This window comes from Propithecus coquereli, unplaced genomic scaffold (assembly GCF_000956105.1).
Source record: "Propithecus coquereli isolate 6110/MARCELLA unplaced genomic scaffold, Pcoq_1.0 Scaffold167, whole genome shotgun sequence".
Lineage (NCBI taxonomy): Eukaryota > Metazoa > Chordata > Mammalia > Primates > Indriidae > Propithecus > Propithecus coquereli.
Window position 1 is genome coordinate 1,435,230 of NW_012141302.1, and position 18,946 is coordinate 1,454,175.

Sequence of the window (18,946 nt, forward strand, 5' to 3'; positions counted from 1 at the left end):
AGGCTGGTCTCGAACTCCTGAGCTCAAACAATCCGCCCGCCTCGGCCTCCCAGAGAGCTAGGATTACAGGCGTGAGCCACCGCGCCCGGCCGTGTATTTTTTTTTAATAATAAGACTTGAAAGTCGAAATCACTCCTTGATCCATGTGGATGTTGTGCTATCAGGCATGAAAACTAATCTCCTGTATCCTTCTATATCTTCATCAGAGTTCTTGGGTGACTAGGTGCATTATCAATGAGCAGTAATATTTTGAAAGGAATCTTTTTTCTGAGCAGTAGGTCACAACAGTGGGCTTAAAACATTCAGTGCACCGTGCTGTAAACGGATGTGCTGTCATCAGGCTTTGCTGTTTCATTTTTAGAGCACAGGTAGAGTAGATTTAGCATAATTCTTAAGGACCCTAGAATTTTCAGGATGGTAAATGAACATTGGCTGCAACGTAAAGTCACCAGCTGCATTAGCCCCTAACAAGAGAGTCAGCCTGTCCTTTGAAGCTAGGCATTGATTTCTCCTCTCTAGCTATGAAAGTCCTAGATGGCATCTTCTTCCAATAAAAGGCTATTTTGTCTACATTAAAAATCTGTTATTTAGTGTAGCCACCATTAATGATCTTAGCTAGATCTTCTGGATAACTTGCTGCTGCTTCTCCATCAGCACTTGCTCCATCACTTTGCATTTTTATATTATGGAGATTTTTTATATTATGGAGAATTTTTATATTATTTTATGTTATGGAGATTTCTTTCCTTAAACCTCACGAATCAACCTCTGCCAGCTTCAAACTTTTCTTCTGCAGCTTCCTTGACTCTCACAGCCTTCATAGAATTGAAGAAAGTTAGGGCCTTGCTCTGGATTAGCCTTTGGTTTAAAGAAATGTTATAGCTGGTTTGATCTTCTCTCCAGATCACTACAACTTTCTCCATATCAGCAATAAGGCAGTTTCACTTTTTTACCATTCTTACGTTCACTGGAGTAGCACTTTTAATTTCCTTCCAGAACTTTTCTTTTGCATTCACAACTTGGCTAACTAACTCTTTGGCACGAGAGGCCTAGCTTTTAGCCTATGTCAGCTTTCAACATGCCTTCCTTACTAAACTTAAAAATCTTTTCTAGTTTTTGATCTAAAGTGAGAGAAGTGTGACTCTTCCTTTCACTTGAACACTTAGAGGCTATTGTAAGGTCATTAATTGGCCTAATTGCAATATTGTTATGTCTCAAGGAATAGGGAGGCCTGAGGAGAGGAGAGAGACAGGAGAAGGGCTGGCCAGTGGAGCAGTCAGAACACCCACAGCATTTATCAATTAAATTCACCATCTTATATTGGCATGGTTCGTGGCACCCCGAAACAATTACAATAGTATCATTAAAGATCACTGATCTCAGATCACCATAATAGATACGATAATAATGAAAAAGTTTAAAATATTGTGAGAATTACCAAAATGTGACACAGAGCCACCAAGTGAGCACATGCTGTTGGCAAAAATGTCGCTGATAGACTTGCTCAACTCAGGGTTGCCACAAACCTTCAATTTGTAAAAAAAAAAAAAAAATAAGCACAATAAAGCAAAGCACAGTAAATGAGTATGATTGTACTAGTACATCCCAATATCGAGAGCAAGAAAACAAAGCCACAAAGCCCATGGTTTTCACATTATATAACCCCAAAGTAAATAAAAGGCACATTGTAATTAACTGTGTAATTATCACAGTATAAAATTATTTTTAAAACTTATACCCCCATTCTAAAAAAGGACTTGGGACATATATGATTTGAAAGATGGTCTAATGATTCCCTAAACTTTCCATCAGAAACAGACTTGATTCCACCGATCACTTTGGTGGGACAGTGGATAAGATATTTAAGGGAAGTGAAATATGTACTGTAATAGAAAACCAATTCCAGTTAATAAATTAAACTTTACTGGATACTTGGGAACCACTCTGAACAATGTAAATTCTTCATGGTGTTCTGCCCTAACTATGAGTGATGTCGAAAAACATAATGATAATGATTTTCTCTTAAAGTTTATAGCCTGTTGATAAAAATTAAAACTGAAAATTACTTTTGTCTTTTTTTATCTTTAAGCTTAAAAGAGCATTTGAAAACTTTGTAGGCCTATATTATTTAGAGAACTGTCAACCAGGAAACTTCAATGTGACATTGTGCTGCATAAAAACCAAAATATTTAATCAGCACATAACCATGGGAAAAGTGTCTCCTATTGCAGAATAGGAGACAAAAGAACTTCCATAGAATCAGTTTAGTTTAGGCCAGCTGGTTATTGTCAACTACTCAAGAAAAAGTCAGAGTGGCCCTCCCTTAAAACTTCCTTCCCAGCAGGAATTCTTTTGACAATGACTTCTGTTTGGGGTCTTCCTGTCACTCTGTGTGTGTGTGTGTATGTGTGTGTGTGTGTGTGTGTGTGTGTGTGTGGTTTTTTTAATGCATCATTGAGGTAACGAATTGTTCTGTGTTTAGATTTTTGAAGTAATCTTACCTCACATTAATTTTAATATCATACCTTTAATTTCAAGGATTAACATTTTTTATCTCTCTTAATGGTATAATTGATGTGCTTACAATACATAGATCAGAAACCAAAATTTGATTTCAAGGTGAAGATCATTTCCAGATGCTTTTTAGGTTGATTTTCCACTCGCTTCTCACTATATCACATTGTCATATCTTGTTTTTGCTATTGTAGTTTTCACGTGTATGGTTTGATTTTAATTCAGTAAAGTATAAAACTGTCTTGATCTTTGGAGAGAAAAGAAAACTTTCAGTGAGGAGGAGGATGTTATCGATTGAGCGAAAACAAATGTTTTTTTATTGATATGTTTTTCTTTCAGCTTTCTATAAGGGTTATTTAAGGATTTAGATAATCTTAAGAGACACTTAGTATTTACAACTCTTGTTAATTGTATCCTTTTCCTCACAGGCGACCATTTGCCTAAGTCTTTGGAAGGATTTTTTATCTATGAAGAAGAAGGTTCTGGAGTTCCAGGTTCTAGTAGGAAAGGAAATGATGCCATTGTAGTAGAACAATGGACCGTTATTGAGGTGATTTGCAGTTTTCTGACAACTTAACTTTATTTTTGTATTTCATTTTATGTTAAAGATCTTCATTGCCTGGCACCTGCAGTATCCTTAAATACATATTTGTTCATTGTTTGCAATTTCATCACAAAGGCAGGAACAAACTTCTTCCAAATTTGTGAAAAGTAAATTTGCTTTACCCAATATTAAACTTTTTTGTAAGGCAGCAAAATAATTATCTATACATAAATAGCAGTAGGTTCCCAACTATTTGGCATTCTAACCCTAAACCAAGTCCCCTGGCACTGAGATCCTCTTCACACAATTCCATGACAACTGGTTGAAAGTGAAAAAAAATTCAGTCACTCAACTAGTGTTTTATCTCCAAGCAACCAACGTGACTGACTTTAACCTTATGAATTGACTTTAGAAAGCAAAAATATCCAAAAAGTGTTCTCTCTTTCGCCAGCCCAAGCACGTGCGCACAGCATTGTCCTCCATAATCAGAGATGACATTGCTGCTGAGGTTGTGCGCTGTGAATTCAGATGGCACCGAATGGACTGCCCTCGAGGTGTACACACTGAATTCGGGTGTATCCTGTTGGGTGTATGGGGCCCTCACTGACAGCCCCTTTTAGGAACACTTTTGCCTTTCTGGCCTTACAAAGGTTAGAGAGACATAGCCCATTTTCAAAGAAACTAGAAATCCCATTGAGGGGGAAAAAGGATTTGAGGGAAGAGATAAAGCTCCAAGAATCAATTCCAAATGAATAAAAAGCAGTGAAAAGGCTCCCGCATTGAAGCTCCTCTCCCCTTCACTAACCCCTCCTCACTTCCCACTCTTGTCCACACTTCCCAATCCCTAGACCAGTGTTTCTAAAAGTGTGCTCTGGAACCTACTTGGAGCTCTTTTTAAAATGCAGATTCCCAGCCACCCATACATTAAAGTTTGAGAACCACTGCCCTAACAAAACCAAAGGAAGGCCCAAACTTTGGAGAACCAGATGTAAACCTCTCTCTACTCCCAATGTTTCTAAGTTGGCTTGGTGGTTTAAAAGTTGCAGTACCAAAAAACAAAGCCCAAGAAGGCTGCAGCCCAGTGGAAATTGTACTTAATGGAAAGTGAATTCCCCATCTCCCGTTATTGTAATTGTGTAGCTGGTTGTCTGCGATTAGACTATGAGCTCTTACTCTTATTCATGCAGGGCTGTGAAATCAAAACGGACTATGGCCCTCTGCTGCACACTCTAGCTGAATTTGGATGGCTCCTGACAAGCGTGTTGCCTACACCTATATTAAGACATGACAGGTAATGCAAAAGTTTCCTTACATAGTCTCATTTAATTCTAAAATATAACTTCATTTGTTAGATAATTCAATTTAACGAATGCTTATTTAATGCCTACAGAAAATATTTACGGAACTTCTAATTTGATTTCATGGACCTTGGAGATTAGCAAACCCAACCTCCTCATGTTATGGATGTACAGGCTGTTAGGCCTCCGCACCACACATACAAAACTGTCCCCGCCCAGCACACAGCCAGGTTTAGGACTGTAGCAGGGGCTCAGCTGAGCCAGGATACAGGATCGCTTCTGCCTCCTCCCCTCCAGTGTCGTGGGTTAGTTTTCCCCTGGAGCATGGACTTGCTAGCTGTTTCCATTAAAATAAATACCTACATTAGAACAAAATGCCAATGCTTCTCAAGTACTAACCTTTCCTGTTCCTTTTCTCCTTTTACTAACTTTCCTGGGAAGGAAAAATTGAGTCCTACTTTTATAGAGACAGAAAGAAACTAATTAAGTCTTCTGTGTAAAATGGACCAGAGATATTTCCTCTGCCCTCTTTGGCATCCAGAAAATGATTGACTGCCACGGCTGTCCTGCCCGGCCGGTGACTACCTACAGAGGACAGCACAGTACCCCCGGGCCTTCCCTTTCAGCAGAGTCAACCATAAGTTCAACATTCTGAGTGATTGTCAGGTGTGGCTAACGAAGGCAGCTCCTCCTTCCTTAGTTTTCCCCCCTCCTCCCTTCTCTGGCCTTCCCAGTTCAGCAACTTAGCCCTGTCCAGTATCCCAGTGTCCCCACAAAACTGAAAAACATTTGATTGACATGGCTTTATAATAAAGCCACATCTTCTCCAGGTAGGGAAAGGAGTTAAGGTGGATATAAAGTGAAGATACTCAAGCTGAAAGAACAAAAAAGGGGTGTTAGAAGTAAGCAAAGCAATTCACCTGCTTTTCTTCTCGGAGATCTGTAGTAACTGTTCTCAAATTGAGTAACAACCCCCTGAAGCATTATTTCCCAACTTTTTCTAATCTGTGACATACCTGTCAAATAACAGTAATTCTCAAGATTCAGTCTTAGACCAGGCAATGTGAGTCACTTGGACAGCCTGTGAAAATACAGGTGCTGGAGGCCCACCCCAGGTGCACAGAGTCAGAAGCTTTGAGTGTGGGACCCATGAATCTGTGATTTCACAAGCACAGAAAACATACTAAACATTTGAGAAACTTTGCAGGAAGTAGTGAAAGAGAAAGGAACTCCTCTTCCCTGCCTTCCTACCCCTCACCACGGCTCCACCAAGCCATTCACATATCCTACACCCCACCCTCCTCGGAACGACTTGTGTATTTGGACCCCTCTTCTCTTTTTCGTTTTTCTCTTGGGTGCCTGTTTTAGGGTGTCGCTTAGCCCATTACAAGGAGACCTTCCCAAAAAGTGTGAGTTCTGAACATTTCCTGTTCCTTTTTCTCCAATGAAAAATTCATTTGTCCTTCCCTCCCGTTCACCCAGGGCTTCTGCTGTCAGGAGTCTAAATATCTCCTAAAGTGATACGAACGACGGGGCACTAGATGAGACCGAGCCATAGAACACGGGGCTGGAGCTCCCTCAGCTGCTCCTGCATCAGTCGGGGTTGGTGTGGGAATGAGGATATGACTGGGCCCAAAGGTGGGGCTAAGGAGGCCCCGAGTATACGATGAAGGGGGAGGGTGGTAGAGCCTGGAGCCACACTTGACCACCTTGTCCTGTATGCCGAACTACATAAGGTCACGACCTGTACTCAGTGATTGGGAGACCCACTGGGCTGAGGAGTGGCTGTATATTATTTCTGGAGCAGAAGTAGGGAGGGAGGCATCAGTACCTCACCATCACTCAAACTTTCCCTGCACCCCTAGTATCCACCAACGCATTATGGGATCACAGAAGTGGTCCTTTCATACCCTGTTTGTGAAGGCTTATCTTTTTTTATTTTTGGAGATGGGATCTAGCTATGTTGTCCATGCTGGTCTCGAATTCCTGGGCTCAAGTAATCGTCCCACCTCAGCCTCCCAAGTAGCTGGGACTACAGTCATGAGCCACCAGGCTTGGCCGAAGGCTTATCTTTATGTGTAATTAAAATAGCAAAAGGGCTAGTTGCTTGGCTGATCATTAAACTATTGTTTGTAATGGTAAAAAATTGGAAACAAAGTCTATCATTATCAACTGGTTAAATAAGTTATGGACTATTCATACAATAGAATAGTATGAAGCTGATAAAAATAGAATGAGTAGATTCATATATGTATTATCATAGGATTTTTTTCTGTGATAATTATTGAGGTTTTTTGTTTTTTTTTTTTTTTTTACAAAGCAAGACATTATTAGGGTATAATCCCAATTTTTAAAGCTAACACATTTTGAATATATCTAACAAAACTCTGAAAGGCTACATAGCAAATTCTAGTGAGTGGTTAGCTCTTGGTATTATGGGTGGGGAAGAAGAGAGTGGGGACTTCTATTTTGTCTTTCTATATTTTGTATTATTTGATTTTTATAAGAAAGATTCATTTTATTCCATATGTTTATTAGATATAAATATGGAATAATTATTCCATAATGTTTTAAAAATCAAATTTAAAAAGCAAAAAGTTAATCAGTAAAAGCATGTGGAAGCTGTGCATGGTGTGCATGGTGAATCAGGATGATTCAGAAAATGCAAATACTATAGTTCACTATATACAAAATCAGCCCTGAGGATTGCAAGACAATAAAAGCAACAGAAATAAATAATGATATTACAAAGATGTATCCTTACACATATGCTCACACTCAGAAAAACAAATTCCTATCATGATCTTTATTTTGGGGCCCACATGTCTGAAAACAGAACTATTGCCAGTGAAAACTTTCTTCCTTAAATGTGTTTGTATTAAATACAACAATAGTGTCTTAAGCAATTTCAATTTTTTCCTACTCTTCTGTCACCTAAGCCACACTTGAATGTCTTATATACATAAGGTGTTTTCCCCTAATTTCCTTCATCACTCAAATATATCTTGTTATTGGATTACATAAAGATATTTTTCCAGTGTGTCCCTAGGTTGAAGTTGTTGCTTCATTATCCTAGGCAATGTCACACACCCAGGTTTAAAGCTGCATTACCATGGAAACATCATGATGTTGTAATCTGATATTACCGCATTATTCCAGGGTTATTGTTGTCAGCCCTGAAAACGTGCCAGAATCCCTTCTTAGTCATTATCACTATATAATAATATCAATGGATCCAATTCTTTCTCTCTTAAAGAATTCAAGGTGATACTGTTTTATGACAGTGTCAAAGAAAAAAAAAAAAGATTTCACCTAATTCCAAGAGGTAGGAAAAAAAAAATTCAAGGTGAAAATTGACATTAAAATTGACATTAAACATTAATTGACATTAATGCAGTTCTCTTCTATTTCCTATTTAAATTCTGTAGAAACAGTGTCTTGTAATTCCATCAAGCGTTAAGCTCACAGTAATCTTGCTGTAAGCAGGATTTTGATAAGGCCACATTCTCAAAATAGTCCATTTGTCTATAATATATACTTCCAATTATCATCAGTCTTCTTCATCTGAACTCAAATTTTTAACATTTTGGGGGTGAGGAGGGTTGAGAAGCTAAATTGTGGTAATGCTCTTTGTTTTTTGTTTTTAATGCACACACACTAATACCTGAGAAACAAATCAGGGTCAGAAGGCAAAGGAACTTTGTGGCTAAGCATGTAGCTACAAAATTGTAAGCTAAAATTTAATTTTATAATTTTGCCTTTAAAAAACAAAATTTTATTTCAATTTTTAAAAGCAAGAATTTACTCATTTACTTTTTTTATTTGTTTTTACTCATTTACTTTTGAGTTGCAAATGTTAAACCATGGCATTTAATTAATATATAAGATGAAGCAAAATTAATCAGAAAATACAAATTAACCTAATAATTCTATTTAGTATAATGAATTTTGGAACCATAAACAAAAGCTTTTTATAAGTGTGTTTTTAGGCCAGGCACGGTAGCTCACACCTGTAATCCTAGCATTCTGGCAGGCCAAGACAGGAGAATTGCTTGAGGTCAGGAGTTTGAGACCTGTTTCTACAAAAAATAGAAAAATTAGCCAAGTGTGGTGGCACATATAGTCCCAGCTACTTGGGAGGCTGAGGCAGGAGGATCGCTTGAGCCCAGGAATTTGAGGCTGCAGTGAGCTATGATTGGCCACTGCACTCTTGCCTGGGTGACAGAGCAAAACTCTGTCTCTAAAAATAAATAAATAAGGCAGGCAGGCAGGCAGGCAAGTTAGCTTGCTTCTGTCCTTACAGCGGTGAATCCCTGCACACCACAGGAGTGATAGGTTTGTCTGTGCCACTGTTCCACTGAAGTGGCTGTGGTTGGTTTGCCCTCCCCTTTGCCAGGCAGGTGTACTGCGCCTCTGCCTGTTGCGTTAAATACCAAACAGAATGTTGGTAGAGAGAATCCTATTTCGAACATGCAGGCAATGGTTCTCAACCCAGAATTGGGCACTGTACATCAGAATGAATTAAAAAACTAAAGCTGGCAAAATATATGTGTCCTCAGCGTGGCTGTAGGTAGCCTGTCCGGCTAAAATTGTCCAAAATATTTAAGGACACATGTCACATTAGAAGAATATGGTGTTAAAAAAAATAGGCATCAAGGATGCTCCAGAAGGGCCGGGCGCGGTGGCTCACGCCTGTAATCTTGGCTCTCTGGGAGGCCGAGGCGGGTGGATTGAGCTCAGGAGTTCGAAACCAGCCTGAGCAAGAGCGAGCCCTGTCTCTACTAAAATTAGAAAGAGATTAATTGGACAACTAAAAATATATAGAAAAAAAAATTAGTCGGGCATGGTGGCGCATGTCTGTAGTCCCAGCTACTCGGGAGGCTGAGGCAGGAGGATCGCTTGAGCCCAGGAGTTTGAGGTTGCTGTGAGCTAGGCTGACGCCACGGCACTCTAGCCCAGGCAACACAGTGAGACTCTGTCTCAAAAAAAAAAAAAAAAAGGATGCTCCAGAGAATGAGTCCTTTTCATTTTCACATTCCATACAAAGAAGAAGCACTGATGGGTTTTATTATTCAAGGACCATCAACACTGCATGCCTTCTGATAATAGGAAGCATCACCAGGTAATCCCCAGGGCCCAAGAATTCTGCATTTCAAAGTCTGTCTCTTCCAGCAGTGGTTCCCGAATTTACTGTGCACCGGGGCACCTGGCGAGCACGGTGAACTGGAGAGTCCACAGATCTGGAGTGGACCCTGAAACGAACAAGCACCTCAGTGTTTGGGATGCACAGTAAAGTTCCAGAGGCCCGCCCTAGGCCAAACCTCGCATCCTAGTGCGTTCAGACTTCCCCATCCTAATAATCAGTTGGAAAGAACTCCCTGCAGGGTCACCCACAATCCCTACCCTGACATGCTCCTGCTTTTTATTCAAGTGAATAACTGTGCCCCGATCGCTGTCTCATCTGCGGATAGTTCTAGGCCTGGCTCTTTCCTGTGATTCTCTACCTGGATCACACGCCTCGAACATTACCCAGAAATCTCTATTCTCATATACCCTTTTTCTGGAATTTGCTCTTTGGAAGATATTTTTGATTCTGAGACACTTCCCTTCCCCTTAACTCTACACCACATCTCACTAGACTCCTGGAGAAAGTGGGATTGCATTTGTTGTGCCCCTTCTAGAGGCAGACACAGCGGGAGGCTCTTCCTGCACGTTGACTTATTTATCCTTCACAAGGTCCCTGATAGGAAACTGAGTCTGAGAATTTAAGGACTTTGACTAAAGTCATCAGTTGTTCTCTATTATGATAGAGTTCAGACTTGAACTTTTTGTTTCCAAAGTCACTGCTTTTTCCAGTATACTCCATGCCTCCCAAACATATGACCAGCCTTTTCTGTATGCATGCTAACCCCATCCCTGTACCGACTGATGTCTCATGATGAATTAAGTTGTTCCCAAAAGTTACCATATATTTTATACCAAGTCTTTTGGTCTAATCAAAGACAAGGCCAAACTAAAATCAGATTAGACCAGAAATAGCCTTTTAAAAATAAAAATAAAAAAGAAGCAATCTCCTGTTACCACTTTGGGAAAGATTTGATATTTCTCAAAATTCAGTGATATCAATAAGTTTGGCATTTTCAGTGGTGTGCAGTTGACATATATCTCTAGAACCAGAGTTTCAATGTTGCATTCATTTTCCAGAAAAAGAGCTCAGCATAAAATGCAGCTAATAGTAAGGTTTTGTTGGGGTTTTTTGCATAATAAAAGTCGTAACTCAGCAACATTAGCTACAGACACTCCTCCCCATAAATCCATGGAGACTCTGTGAAAAGCATTTCAGAGAAATACAAACCCCAAGTAGTCTTTGGCAAGGGGTAATTTGCCATGATGATGGTTAAATAAGGAGAATACTGAGTAGCTGACTACAAAGAAGCATCTGAAAATAAAACTAGCTGTGGTCGAAGTCCCTCAATTGAAAATGTATGTAACATTTCTCACGTGTGGCAGTCCAAATTGGTCTCTTCTTTTTATAAGGGAAATTTTACAATGCATACTAAGAAGCTTAAATCATATTCCCTTGACCTAATAATTCCACTCCTGAGAACTTATGTCAAAGAAATAATTCATAAAAGGAAGACTACACATATTTTTATTACTAGCATTATTTATAATTAGCAAGAAACTGGAAACAACCTAGTTTTCCAATAATAAAGGAAAGGCTTAGTACATTTGGTATCTTATCTTTGAGCCATTATGCAATCATTAAAGATATGATTACGATGTAAAAACAAAGAAAAGGGTGTTCAGTAAAAAGCACAGAAACAGAAATATAAATATGCAAAAATACACAAGCTGGGAAAGACCAACAAGGGAAGCAAAGAGATGAAAATGGGTAGCATGGTGAAATTGCAAGCATTTTAAACATTAAAATTGTTTTCTTTTGTAATGACCATATTCAATTTTTAGGGGCTTTTTCTTGTTTTTCCAGCTGTTACTTATAAAAAATTATATAATTAATTTTTGTTCAGATTATTTTACAAAGGATATATGTGGAGCATTCTTGCCAAGTGTGAAATATAGAGAATTACTAATGCACAAGTACTAAACGCTATTGTTTTACTTTGCAGTGAAGGGAATTTGGCTACCAAGCAGGTGGTATTCCTTCAGAGGCCGGTTATGTGGAATTCAGCTGCACAGACACCAGATGTGAGTAAAATTGATGCTTTCTGAACTGAATGTTATATTGAAGCATTTAATCCTTAAACTCTCATTGTAATTCCAAATGGTGAATACAGACAAGGAAATGTGGACTTGATGTGGAAACAGTCTTCTGAACCAACATGTAAGGAGGGGAATATACCAGCAATCAGGCAACATGAGAGGAGGGGATTAGATTATGCCACCCCAAAATTTGCCATTTGGGCATGAGGATTATTTTGAGCTGAAGGCAATTAAGAAACAGCAAGACTGGGCACGGTGGCTCACACCTGTAACCCTAGCACTCTGGGAGGGTGAGGCGGGAGGATTGCTTGAGGTCAGAAGTTTGAGACCAGCCTGAGCAAGAGTAAGACCCCATCTCTATAAAAAATAGAAAAATTAACCAGGCATGGGGGCACGCACCTGTAGTCCCAGCTACTTGGGAGGCTAAGGCAGGAGGATCACTTGAGCCCAGGAGTTTGAGTTTGCTGTGAGCTATGATGACGCCACTGCACTTTAGCAGGGGCAACAGAGTTAAGACTCTTTCTCAAAAAAAAAAAAAAAGAAAGAAAGAAACAGTAGACACAGGAGGAAATCTCTGCTGTCTACCTTTTTGCCAAAAACAGGGCATAAATTTCACTTTATAACAGCAACATAAATTTCTATTTGTAAGGAGGTCTCCTTCTCCCATACCACAAAGAGGAGAAGATTCTTAATCGCCGGAGACGATTCACACTGACTTGAGTCTGCAAAAACAGACCTTACTAAAATAATACCCCTGATCTTCCATTAATTTACCCCATATATTTACCTTCCCACAACTTCCCCAGAATCCCATCTCCCTTTCCCTTGTCTAGTCACAATTTGTCACCCTTTGTTAAAATGATATATAAGCTCCCAGGTCTTCTATACCAAACCACCTCCTTGGGTTTTCACTTCTTTTCTGGGAAGAGCCTGCCTGCGTATAACATAAACCTTTTTTTCTGTTAACTTGTCTTTTTTCAGTTTAATTCATAGGCCTCAGCTACTGAACCCAGGAGGGTAGAGGAAAAGTATTTTCCTCACCCACATTTCTAAGCCCATGAGTGAATATGCCTGATCTTGCGATACCTCTGTGCAATCTTGGCTATCTTGACCTTTGACAACACTTTTCTTTTATGTTGTCTTCTCAAGTTCATATTCTTCCAGCTCTCTGCTGAAGGGCTATGCTAAGCCTCAAGTCACCCTGTTCTTACTGGATCCACAGCTAAAATAGTATCACTGAATAAGACAATCTGTGCATCAATAAAGCACGACATTTAAAACAAGAAATTTGCAAATGAATCAGAAATTGTTTAAAGTGATTCTTTTTCTGTATCTATATCAAGAAAACATTGTTTTATTCCTGGCAAAGCTGCAGAGATTAAAAAAAGAAAGAAAGAAAACATTATGTCATTCCGGGTGCCGTGGCTCATGCCTATAATCTCAGTGTTTTGGGAGGCCAAGTCAGGAGGATTATTTGAGGCCAGGAGTTTGAGACCAATTTAGGCAACACAGTGAGACCCCTGTCTCTACAAAAAATTCTTGAAAATTAGCTGGGTGTGGTGGCACGAACCTATAGTCCCAGGTAATCAGGAGGCGGAGGCAGGAAGATTACTTGAGTCCGGGAGTTCAAGATTACAATGAGCTATGATCACACCACTGCTCTCCAGCCTGGGCGACAGAGCAAGACCCTGTCTCTAAAAAAAGAAAAAGTTGCAGACTCATATAAAAACCGTCAGTGAGTGGCAAGTGACAAATAAGCTGCATCTGGTGGCAGACTTTAAGTCAGAATCCAACACTTATTTTAGTCCTGACATGGCCCACCCATAATTTTATTTATCACTTCCATCTGCGCCTCTTTTCTGCACTGTGCACTTGTCTCAGTCACAGTTTTGGTGAGCCCACAAGCTAACCCCAGAGAAAATGAGTGAAAAACAAACATTGCTGGAGAGCTTCTTTGAAAAGGCAAAAAGACCCAATGATGAGACAGCAGAAGACTCTGAGACTGCATTTAATGAAAACTGCATTTAAAAGAAAATACCAAGAGTCCTACTTAAATTAAGGGTTCATTGCAACAGGTGATTCACATTCTCCAAGCCCACTTTGTATAATATACGGCAGCCGGCTATCCAACGAAGCCTTGAAACCTTCAAAACTGCTTCACCACATGGAGACCAAGCACCCTGCATTAAAAGACAAGTCTTTGGAGTTTTCAAAAGAAAAAAACATGAACACTAAGAACAGAAGCAATTATTGAAGGCCACCACTTCATCAAATGTGTCTGCACGGATAGCATCATTCTTAGTGGCTAACTGCATTGCTAAAGCTAAGAAGCCCTTTACCATTGGTGAAGAGTTGATCCTGCCTGCTAAGGACATTTGCTGTGAGCTTTTAGGAGAGGCTGCAGTTCCAAAGGTGGTGGCACGTGTTCCTCTTTCAGCTAGCACCATAGCTAGACGAATTGATGAAATAGCAGAGGATATTGAGGCACAATTGTTAGAGAGGATTAATGAGTATGCATGGTATACTCCAGGTTAACAAGTGGTATGCATTCCAGGTTAACAAGTCTACTGATGTTGACAACAAGGCAACAATGCTTGTTTTTGTGGGATTTATTTTTCCAGAGGATGTGCATGAGGATATGTTATGTGCACTTTTGTTGCCAACCAACACCACAGCTGCAGAACTGTTCAAGTCTTTGAATGACACATATCAGGAAAACTGAATTGGTCATTTTGTGTCAGTATATGCATGGACGGACCGAGTGGCTGCCATGACTGGATGGCTTTCTGGTTTCACTACTCGGGTCAAAAAGGTCGCCTCTGAATGTGAGTCTACACACTGTGTCATCCATAGAGAATTGCTGGCTAGTGGAAAAATGTCACCTCAGCGAAACAATGTTTTGCAGGATGTGATTAAAATCATCAACCACATTAAAGCACATGCCTTAACTCATGTCTGTTCACACAGCTCTGTGAGGAGACGGACGCAGAGCACATGTCTTCTCTTACACACAGAAGCGCGATGGCTTTCTAAAGGTAGATCACTGGCCAGAGTTTTTGAGTTACAAGAGCCACTCCAGAGATTTCTTTTAGCAAAACACTCACCACTGGCAGCACATTTCAGTGACACAGAATGGGTCGCAAAACTTGCTTGTGTGACATATTCAACCTGCTCAATGAACTCAGTCTGTCATTTCAGGGGAGAACAACAACTGTGTTCAAGTCAGCAGATAAAGTGGCTGCATTCCAAGCCAAACTGGAATTATGGGGGCGAAGAGTGAACACTGGGATTTTTGACAGGTTTCAAACATTAGCAGAGATTTTGAAAGAGACTGAGCCAGGGCCTCCTTTCTCCCAGCTGGTGCACAATCACCTATCTCAGCTTTCAAAAGAGTTCGAGCATTACTTCCCAACCATGAAAACCCGTCAAACTGGGAAGGAATGGATCTGCAACCCATTTGTGAATAAGCCAGGTGAATCAACTTTGTCTGTGCTAGAAGAGGATCAGCTGCTTGAGGTTGCAAATGACGGTGGCCTTAAAAGTATGTTTGAGACAATTTCAAATCTCCATATGTTCTGGATTAAAGTCAAAGCGCAATATCCTGAGATTGCCACAAAAGCACTGCAAAGCCTGCTTCCATTTCCAACATCCTGTCTTTGTGAAGCAGGTTTTTCTGCAGTGACAGCAACCAAAATGAGTAGACTGGACATAAGCAACACACTTCAGGTATCACTGTGTCCCATCATCCCCAGATGGGACCGTCTAGTTGCAGGAAAACAAACTCAGGGCTCCCACTGATTCTGCATTATGGTGAGTCGTATAATTATTTCATTATATATTACAATGTAATAATAATTGAAATAAAGTGCACAATAAATGCACTTGAATCATCCCAAAACCACCCTCCCCACCCCCACCACCAGTCCACGGAAAAATTGTCTTCCATGAAACTGGTCCCTGGTGCCAAAAAGGTTGGGGACCGCTGTTTTATACTGAATGTGTATTATTTTTATAATTGAAGGAAAATATTATTTAAAAAACACACAAATCTTTTACCACAAATCTACTTATATTTTTGCAAGTGTGAGCAATATAATGTGAAAAGAATAAGGTAAGAGACTCCAGGTACTGTTCAGAACCAGCCATTCCATGACCTTGGACAAATCCTATCTTCTTGCCAGGACTGGGTCTCACCTCTGTAGAATAAGCGGATTGAAATAGATGATCTCTAAGGACTAGTTGGACTCTAGACTCCTACACTCTAAGTTATAAGAACATTTTAATTTGGTTTGTTGGAAAAGTTATTATTTCACGTGAGATGAGGGTGGGGTAGGAGAGATGATGTCATTGATGAAGTTATATTTATTAAACGAACAGCCATATGGTAAAACAGAAACAAGTATGTGTTCTGAAATCTTAGAGATACAGTGTTAAGGATTTGTCATCTTCTAACATTTGAGATTTATATTTGGTGGCTGTTTACTTATTAATGCTTATGTAAAAGCAAATTACTATATCTTATTATTCTGAATAGTATCAAATTTTTAGTAAGGAAATCCTCACTGAGTATGTGAGAGCTGTTGTCTATTAGCCAGTATACAATGAGGAATTTATTGCAAAATTTACCTTTGGTCCTAGTGCTGGTGAGGAAAGATCCGGGCAGCCAAGTGCACCCGGGCTCTGTCGCCTTCCCATTTTGACTCAGTGCACGTTGAGAGCACTGAGAGGGTCATTCAGGAGGGAACGCGTTCCTTACCCGTGTGGGAAAGGGAGCCCCTAGCCAGGCTTGAGGAAGGAGCTCAGTCTGGCCGCGCTTATCAGCCCCATCTAAAGCCAAAAGACTATGTCCTCGCTGGCCAGCGTCCCACTGCAAGGAAGAAGGTGCCATTCTCAAATCCTGTACCTTATCTGACAGTAAACCTGTCAGGTTCCCCTGTTATGCTAAATTCAATAACTTTGGTGACTGTGAACAAACAGGAAAAGGATTAAAGATCTGATATTTGCGTTTGAGGAATACAAGGGTACCAAGGGAAAATGTGACTACCACCAAACCATGTCTGACTTGGGCCCGACGACAAAGGTGGGCCTTTGTTGAGGAAGGACCCACTGTAGACTTTTTCCCTTAAAGTTGTCCAAGGACTCCAGTAACTTGGCCAAGAGCAGCGGGCAGTACACTGACTGCTCCTGAGCCGTCAGCACACTGCTTCCTACGCGCCGCTCCAGGGCTGCCTCTTCCTGTACAGATTCCTGGGCTCCAGCGATCCTCCCTCCTTCACAGTATCATAGACGGTACGTTCCACAGCAGCCCACAAAATCCAACTTAATAAACCTGTTTGCTTTGTGTTTTTGCCATGAAAACCAGTAAGATACTTTTGTATTTTCTACACTACAGTTCAACAAATGTTTGGATTAACAAACTTTAGTAAGACCAGCCTGGGTATCTGACCTCTGTGTTTTTTTCTAAGAGTTTTACAATTTTTGGTATAATTTTAGCTCTCACTAAAATTATATTATACATTCTATTTTTATATTTAGATTATATTTTTAGGAAAATATAATCTTAGTTCCCAACTAACATATAAATGAATTTTCAGTGAATAAGCTTTTTGTAAACTAGGAAATTACTGTGATTTTTAAATTTACCTTTAAATCTGTGTTTATTCATGGACTTTTGAAATTGTTGAAGAGAAACAAACAAAAAATCCATGTTCAGTTTTATATGCGTAAGAGTATATGAATATAATCTGTCATGTTATCAGTATTAAATAAGCCCTTACAATGAAATCTCATCAGGAGTCTGAACATCCACATGTTGAGCTACTAATTCCCCTTGTTGAACTTTCCCTTCATTAACTTAGCTTATCTTATTTTTTCTTAGATTTTTTTTTTTTTTTTAAGAGACAAGGTCTCGCTGTGTTGCGGAGGCTGGCCTCAAACTCCTGTGCTCAAGCAGTCCTCCCCCCTCAGCCTTCCAACTAAGTAGCTGGGATTACAGGCATGAGCCACTGCACCGGGCTAGATATCTTAATTCGACTTAAATTTTCTTGGCAGAGATCATGTCCTCTTTATCCAAATTGCACCAACGACAGTCTCTGCCCTCAGTAAATATTTATTAGCAAAAACATCTACAGTTTATCAGATAGTCTGAATGAGCTGCACCAGATTGCTGAGCATTAACAGTGTCAGGCAGAAGCAGTTTGCAGCAGAACAAAGGAAGTATCCGCTTGACCCAGGAAGGCATTCCAGGCACTCGTTCAAAATAAACTCGGTCTAAATTACCCGTGACTCTCCTGTGCAGCCCGTGCCTAACTGACATAGATATAAGATGGCCATTGAAGCACTTTGTCTGCCTTTAGATCCCAACTAACACCAAGAAGAAAAATGCATTTGTAATTCTACCTTGTTTTGTTCCCCCAGAGTATGATTTCAACACATTTCTCTGCTCAGAGATGTCATTGAGGGCCCAGACGTGTACACAACCTACCTGCCAATGAGAACCGTGTGCCAGGAGGGAGAGGGGAGCTTGTTTGTACTTAGGGGCAGACGGGGGATGTGGAGGGGGGCTCCAAGCTGGCCCTTGAAGATAAGAAGGATTTTGAAGAGTGCGGAAAGAACGGTCCAGGAGGTAGAGAAGCAGCATGTGCTAGAGCAGAGGGACAGGAAACACCTATCTTTTAAAATCCTGGTTGCCAATCTCTTGTGTTTCAGAGAAAAGCCAGCCAGCATGTAAAAGGTGAAGACAGGAACAAAGTCACCAGCAGGAGCATCGGATTAGACACAGCAGCGTCACAACCTGTAGAAAGCAGACACCCGCCTGAGGAGGGCCTCTTCTCTCCTTCCAGAGAATGTTGGACAAAGGAGGAGAGGCCAGCACAGTACAGCAGCTTCTCTGGGTTCAGCAGCAGCGACAGTGTCCTCCGGGAATTAGACGACGGACAGTTTGATCAGGAAGATGGAGTGACTCAGGTCACTTGCATGTGAGTCACAAAGGCGACACAATGGAAGGCCCTGTAAATAATTATTAAAATAATTGCCAGCTGACTTTATGGTATTACTTTATCTGCATTTATGTAATATTTTTGAATTTTTCCAGACTCAGCTTTTCCTCTAATCTATGTAAAAACTTTGGTGCAACCTCCCAGACAAGGAAGAATAACCAATATATTTATACATTTAGAATCATGTTTACACTTCTTTCAACTAAAACATCCGTTTAAGCAGATGTTCCATCGGGTTATTAAGCAATAATCTACTTCAGTTTCTCATGAATGTACAAAGTATGCTTTTCTTACAATTCCTGGTAAGAAGACTGAATACCAGTATTTTACCCAATTAGAGAGTTCTCAGGAAATTAGTATTACTTAAA

The 18,946-nt window shown here is 40.2% G+C and overlaps 1 protein-coding gene across 1 annotated transcript in view; it reads left to right on the top strand.

Moving 5' to 3' along the window:
* Positions 1 to 18,621, top strand: part of RFTN2 (raftlin family member 2) — a 69,504-nt gene extending 50,883 nt beyond the window's left edge. Inside the window, exons 5-8 of the mRNA XM_012641633.1 lie at positions 2,943 to 3,064; positions 4,246 to 4,349; positions 11,487 to 11,565; positions 18,289 to 18,621. Coding sequence (XP_012497087.1) covers positions 2,943 to 3,064; positions 4,246 to 4,349; positions 11,487 to 11,565; positions 18,289 to 18,561 — 578 coding nt within the window. The 3' untranslated portion in view covers positions 18,562 to 18,621. The remainder of the gene's footprint in view (positions 1 to 2,942; positions 3,065 to 4,245; positions 4,350 to 11,486; positions 11,566 to 18,288) is intronic.
* Positions 18,622 to 18,946: the final 325 nt, after the last annotated feature.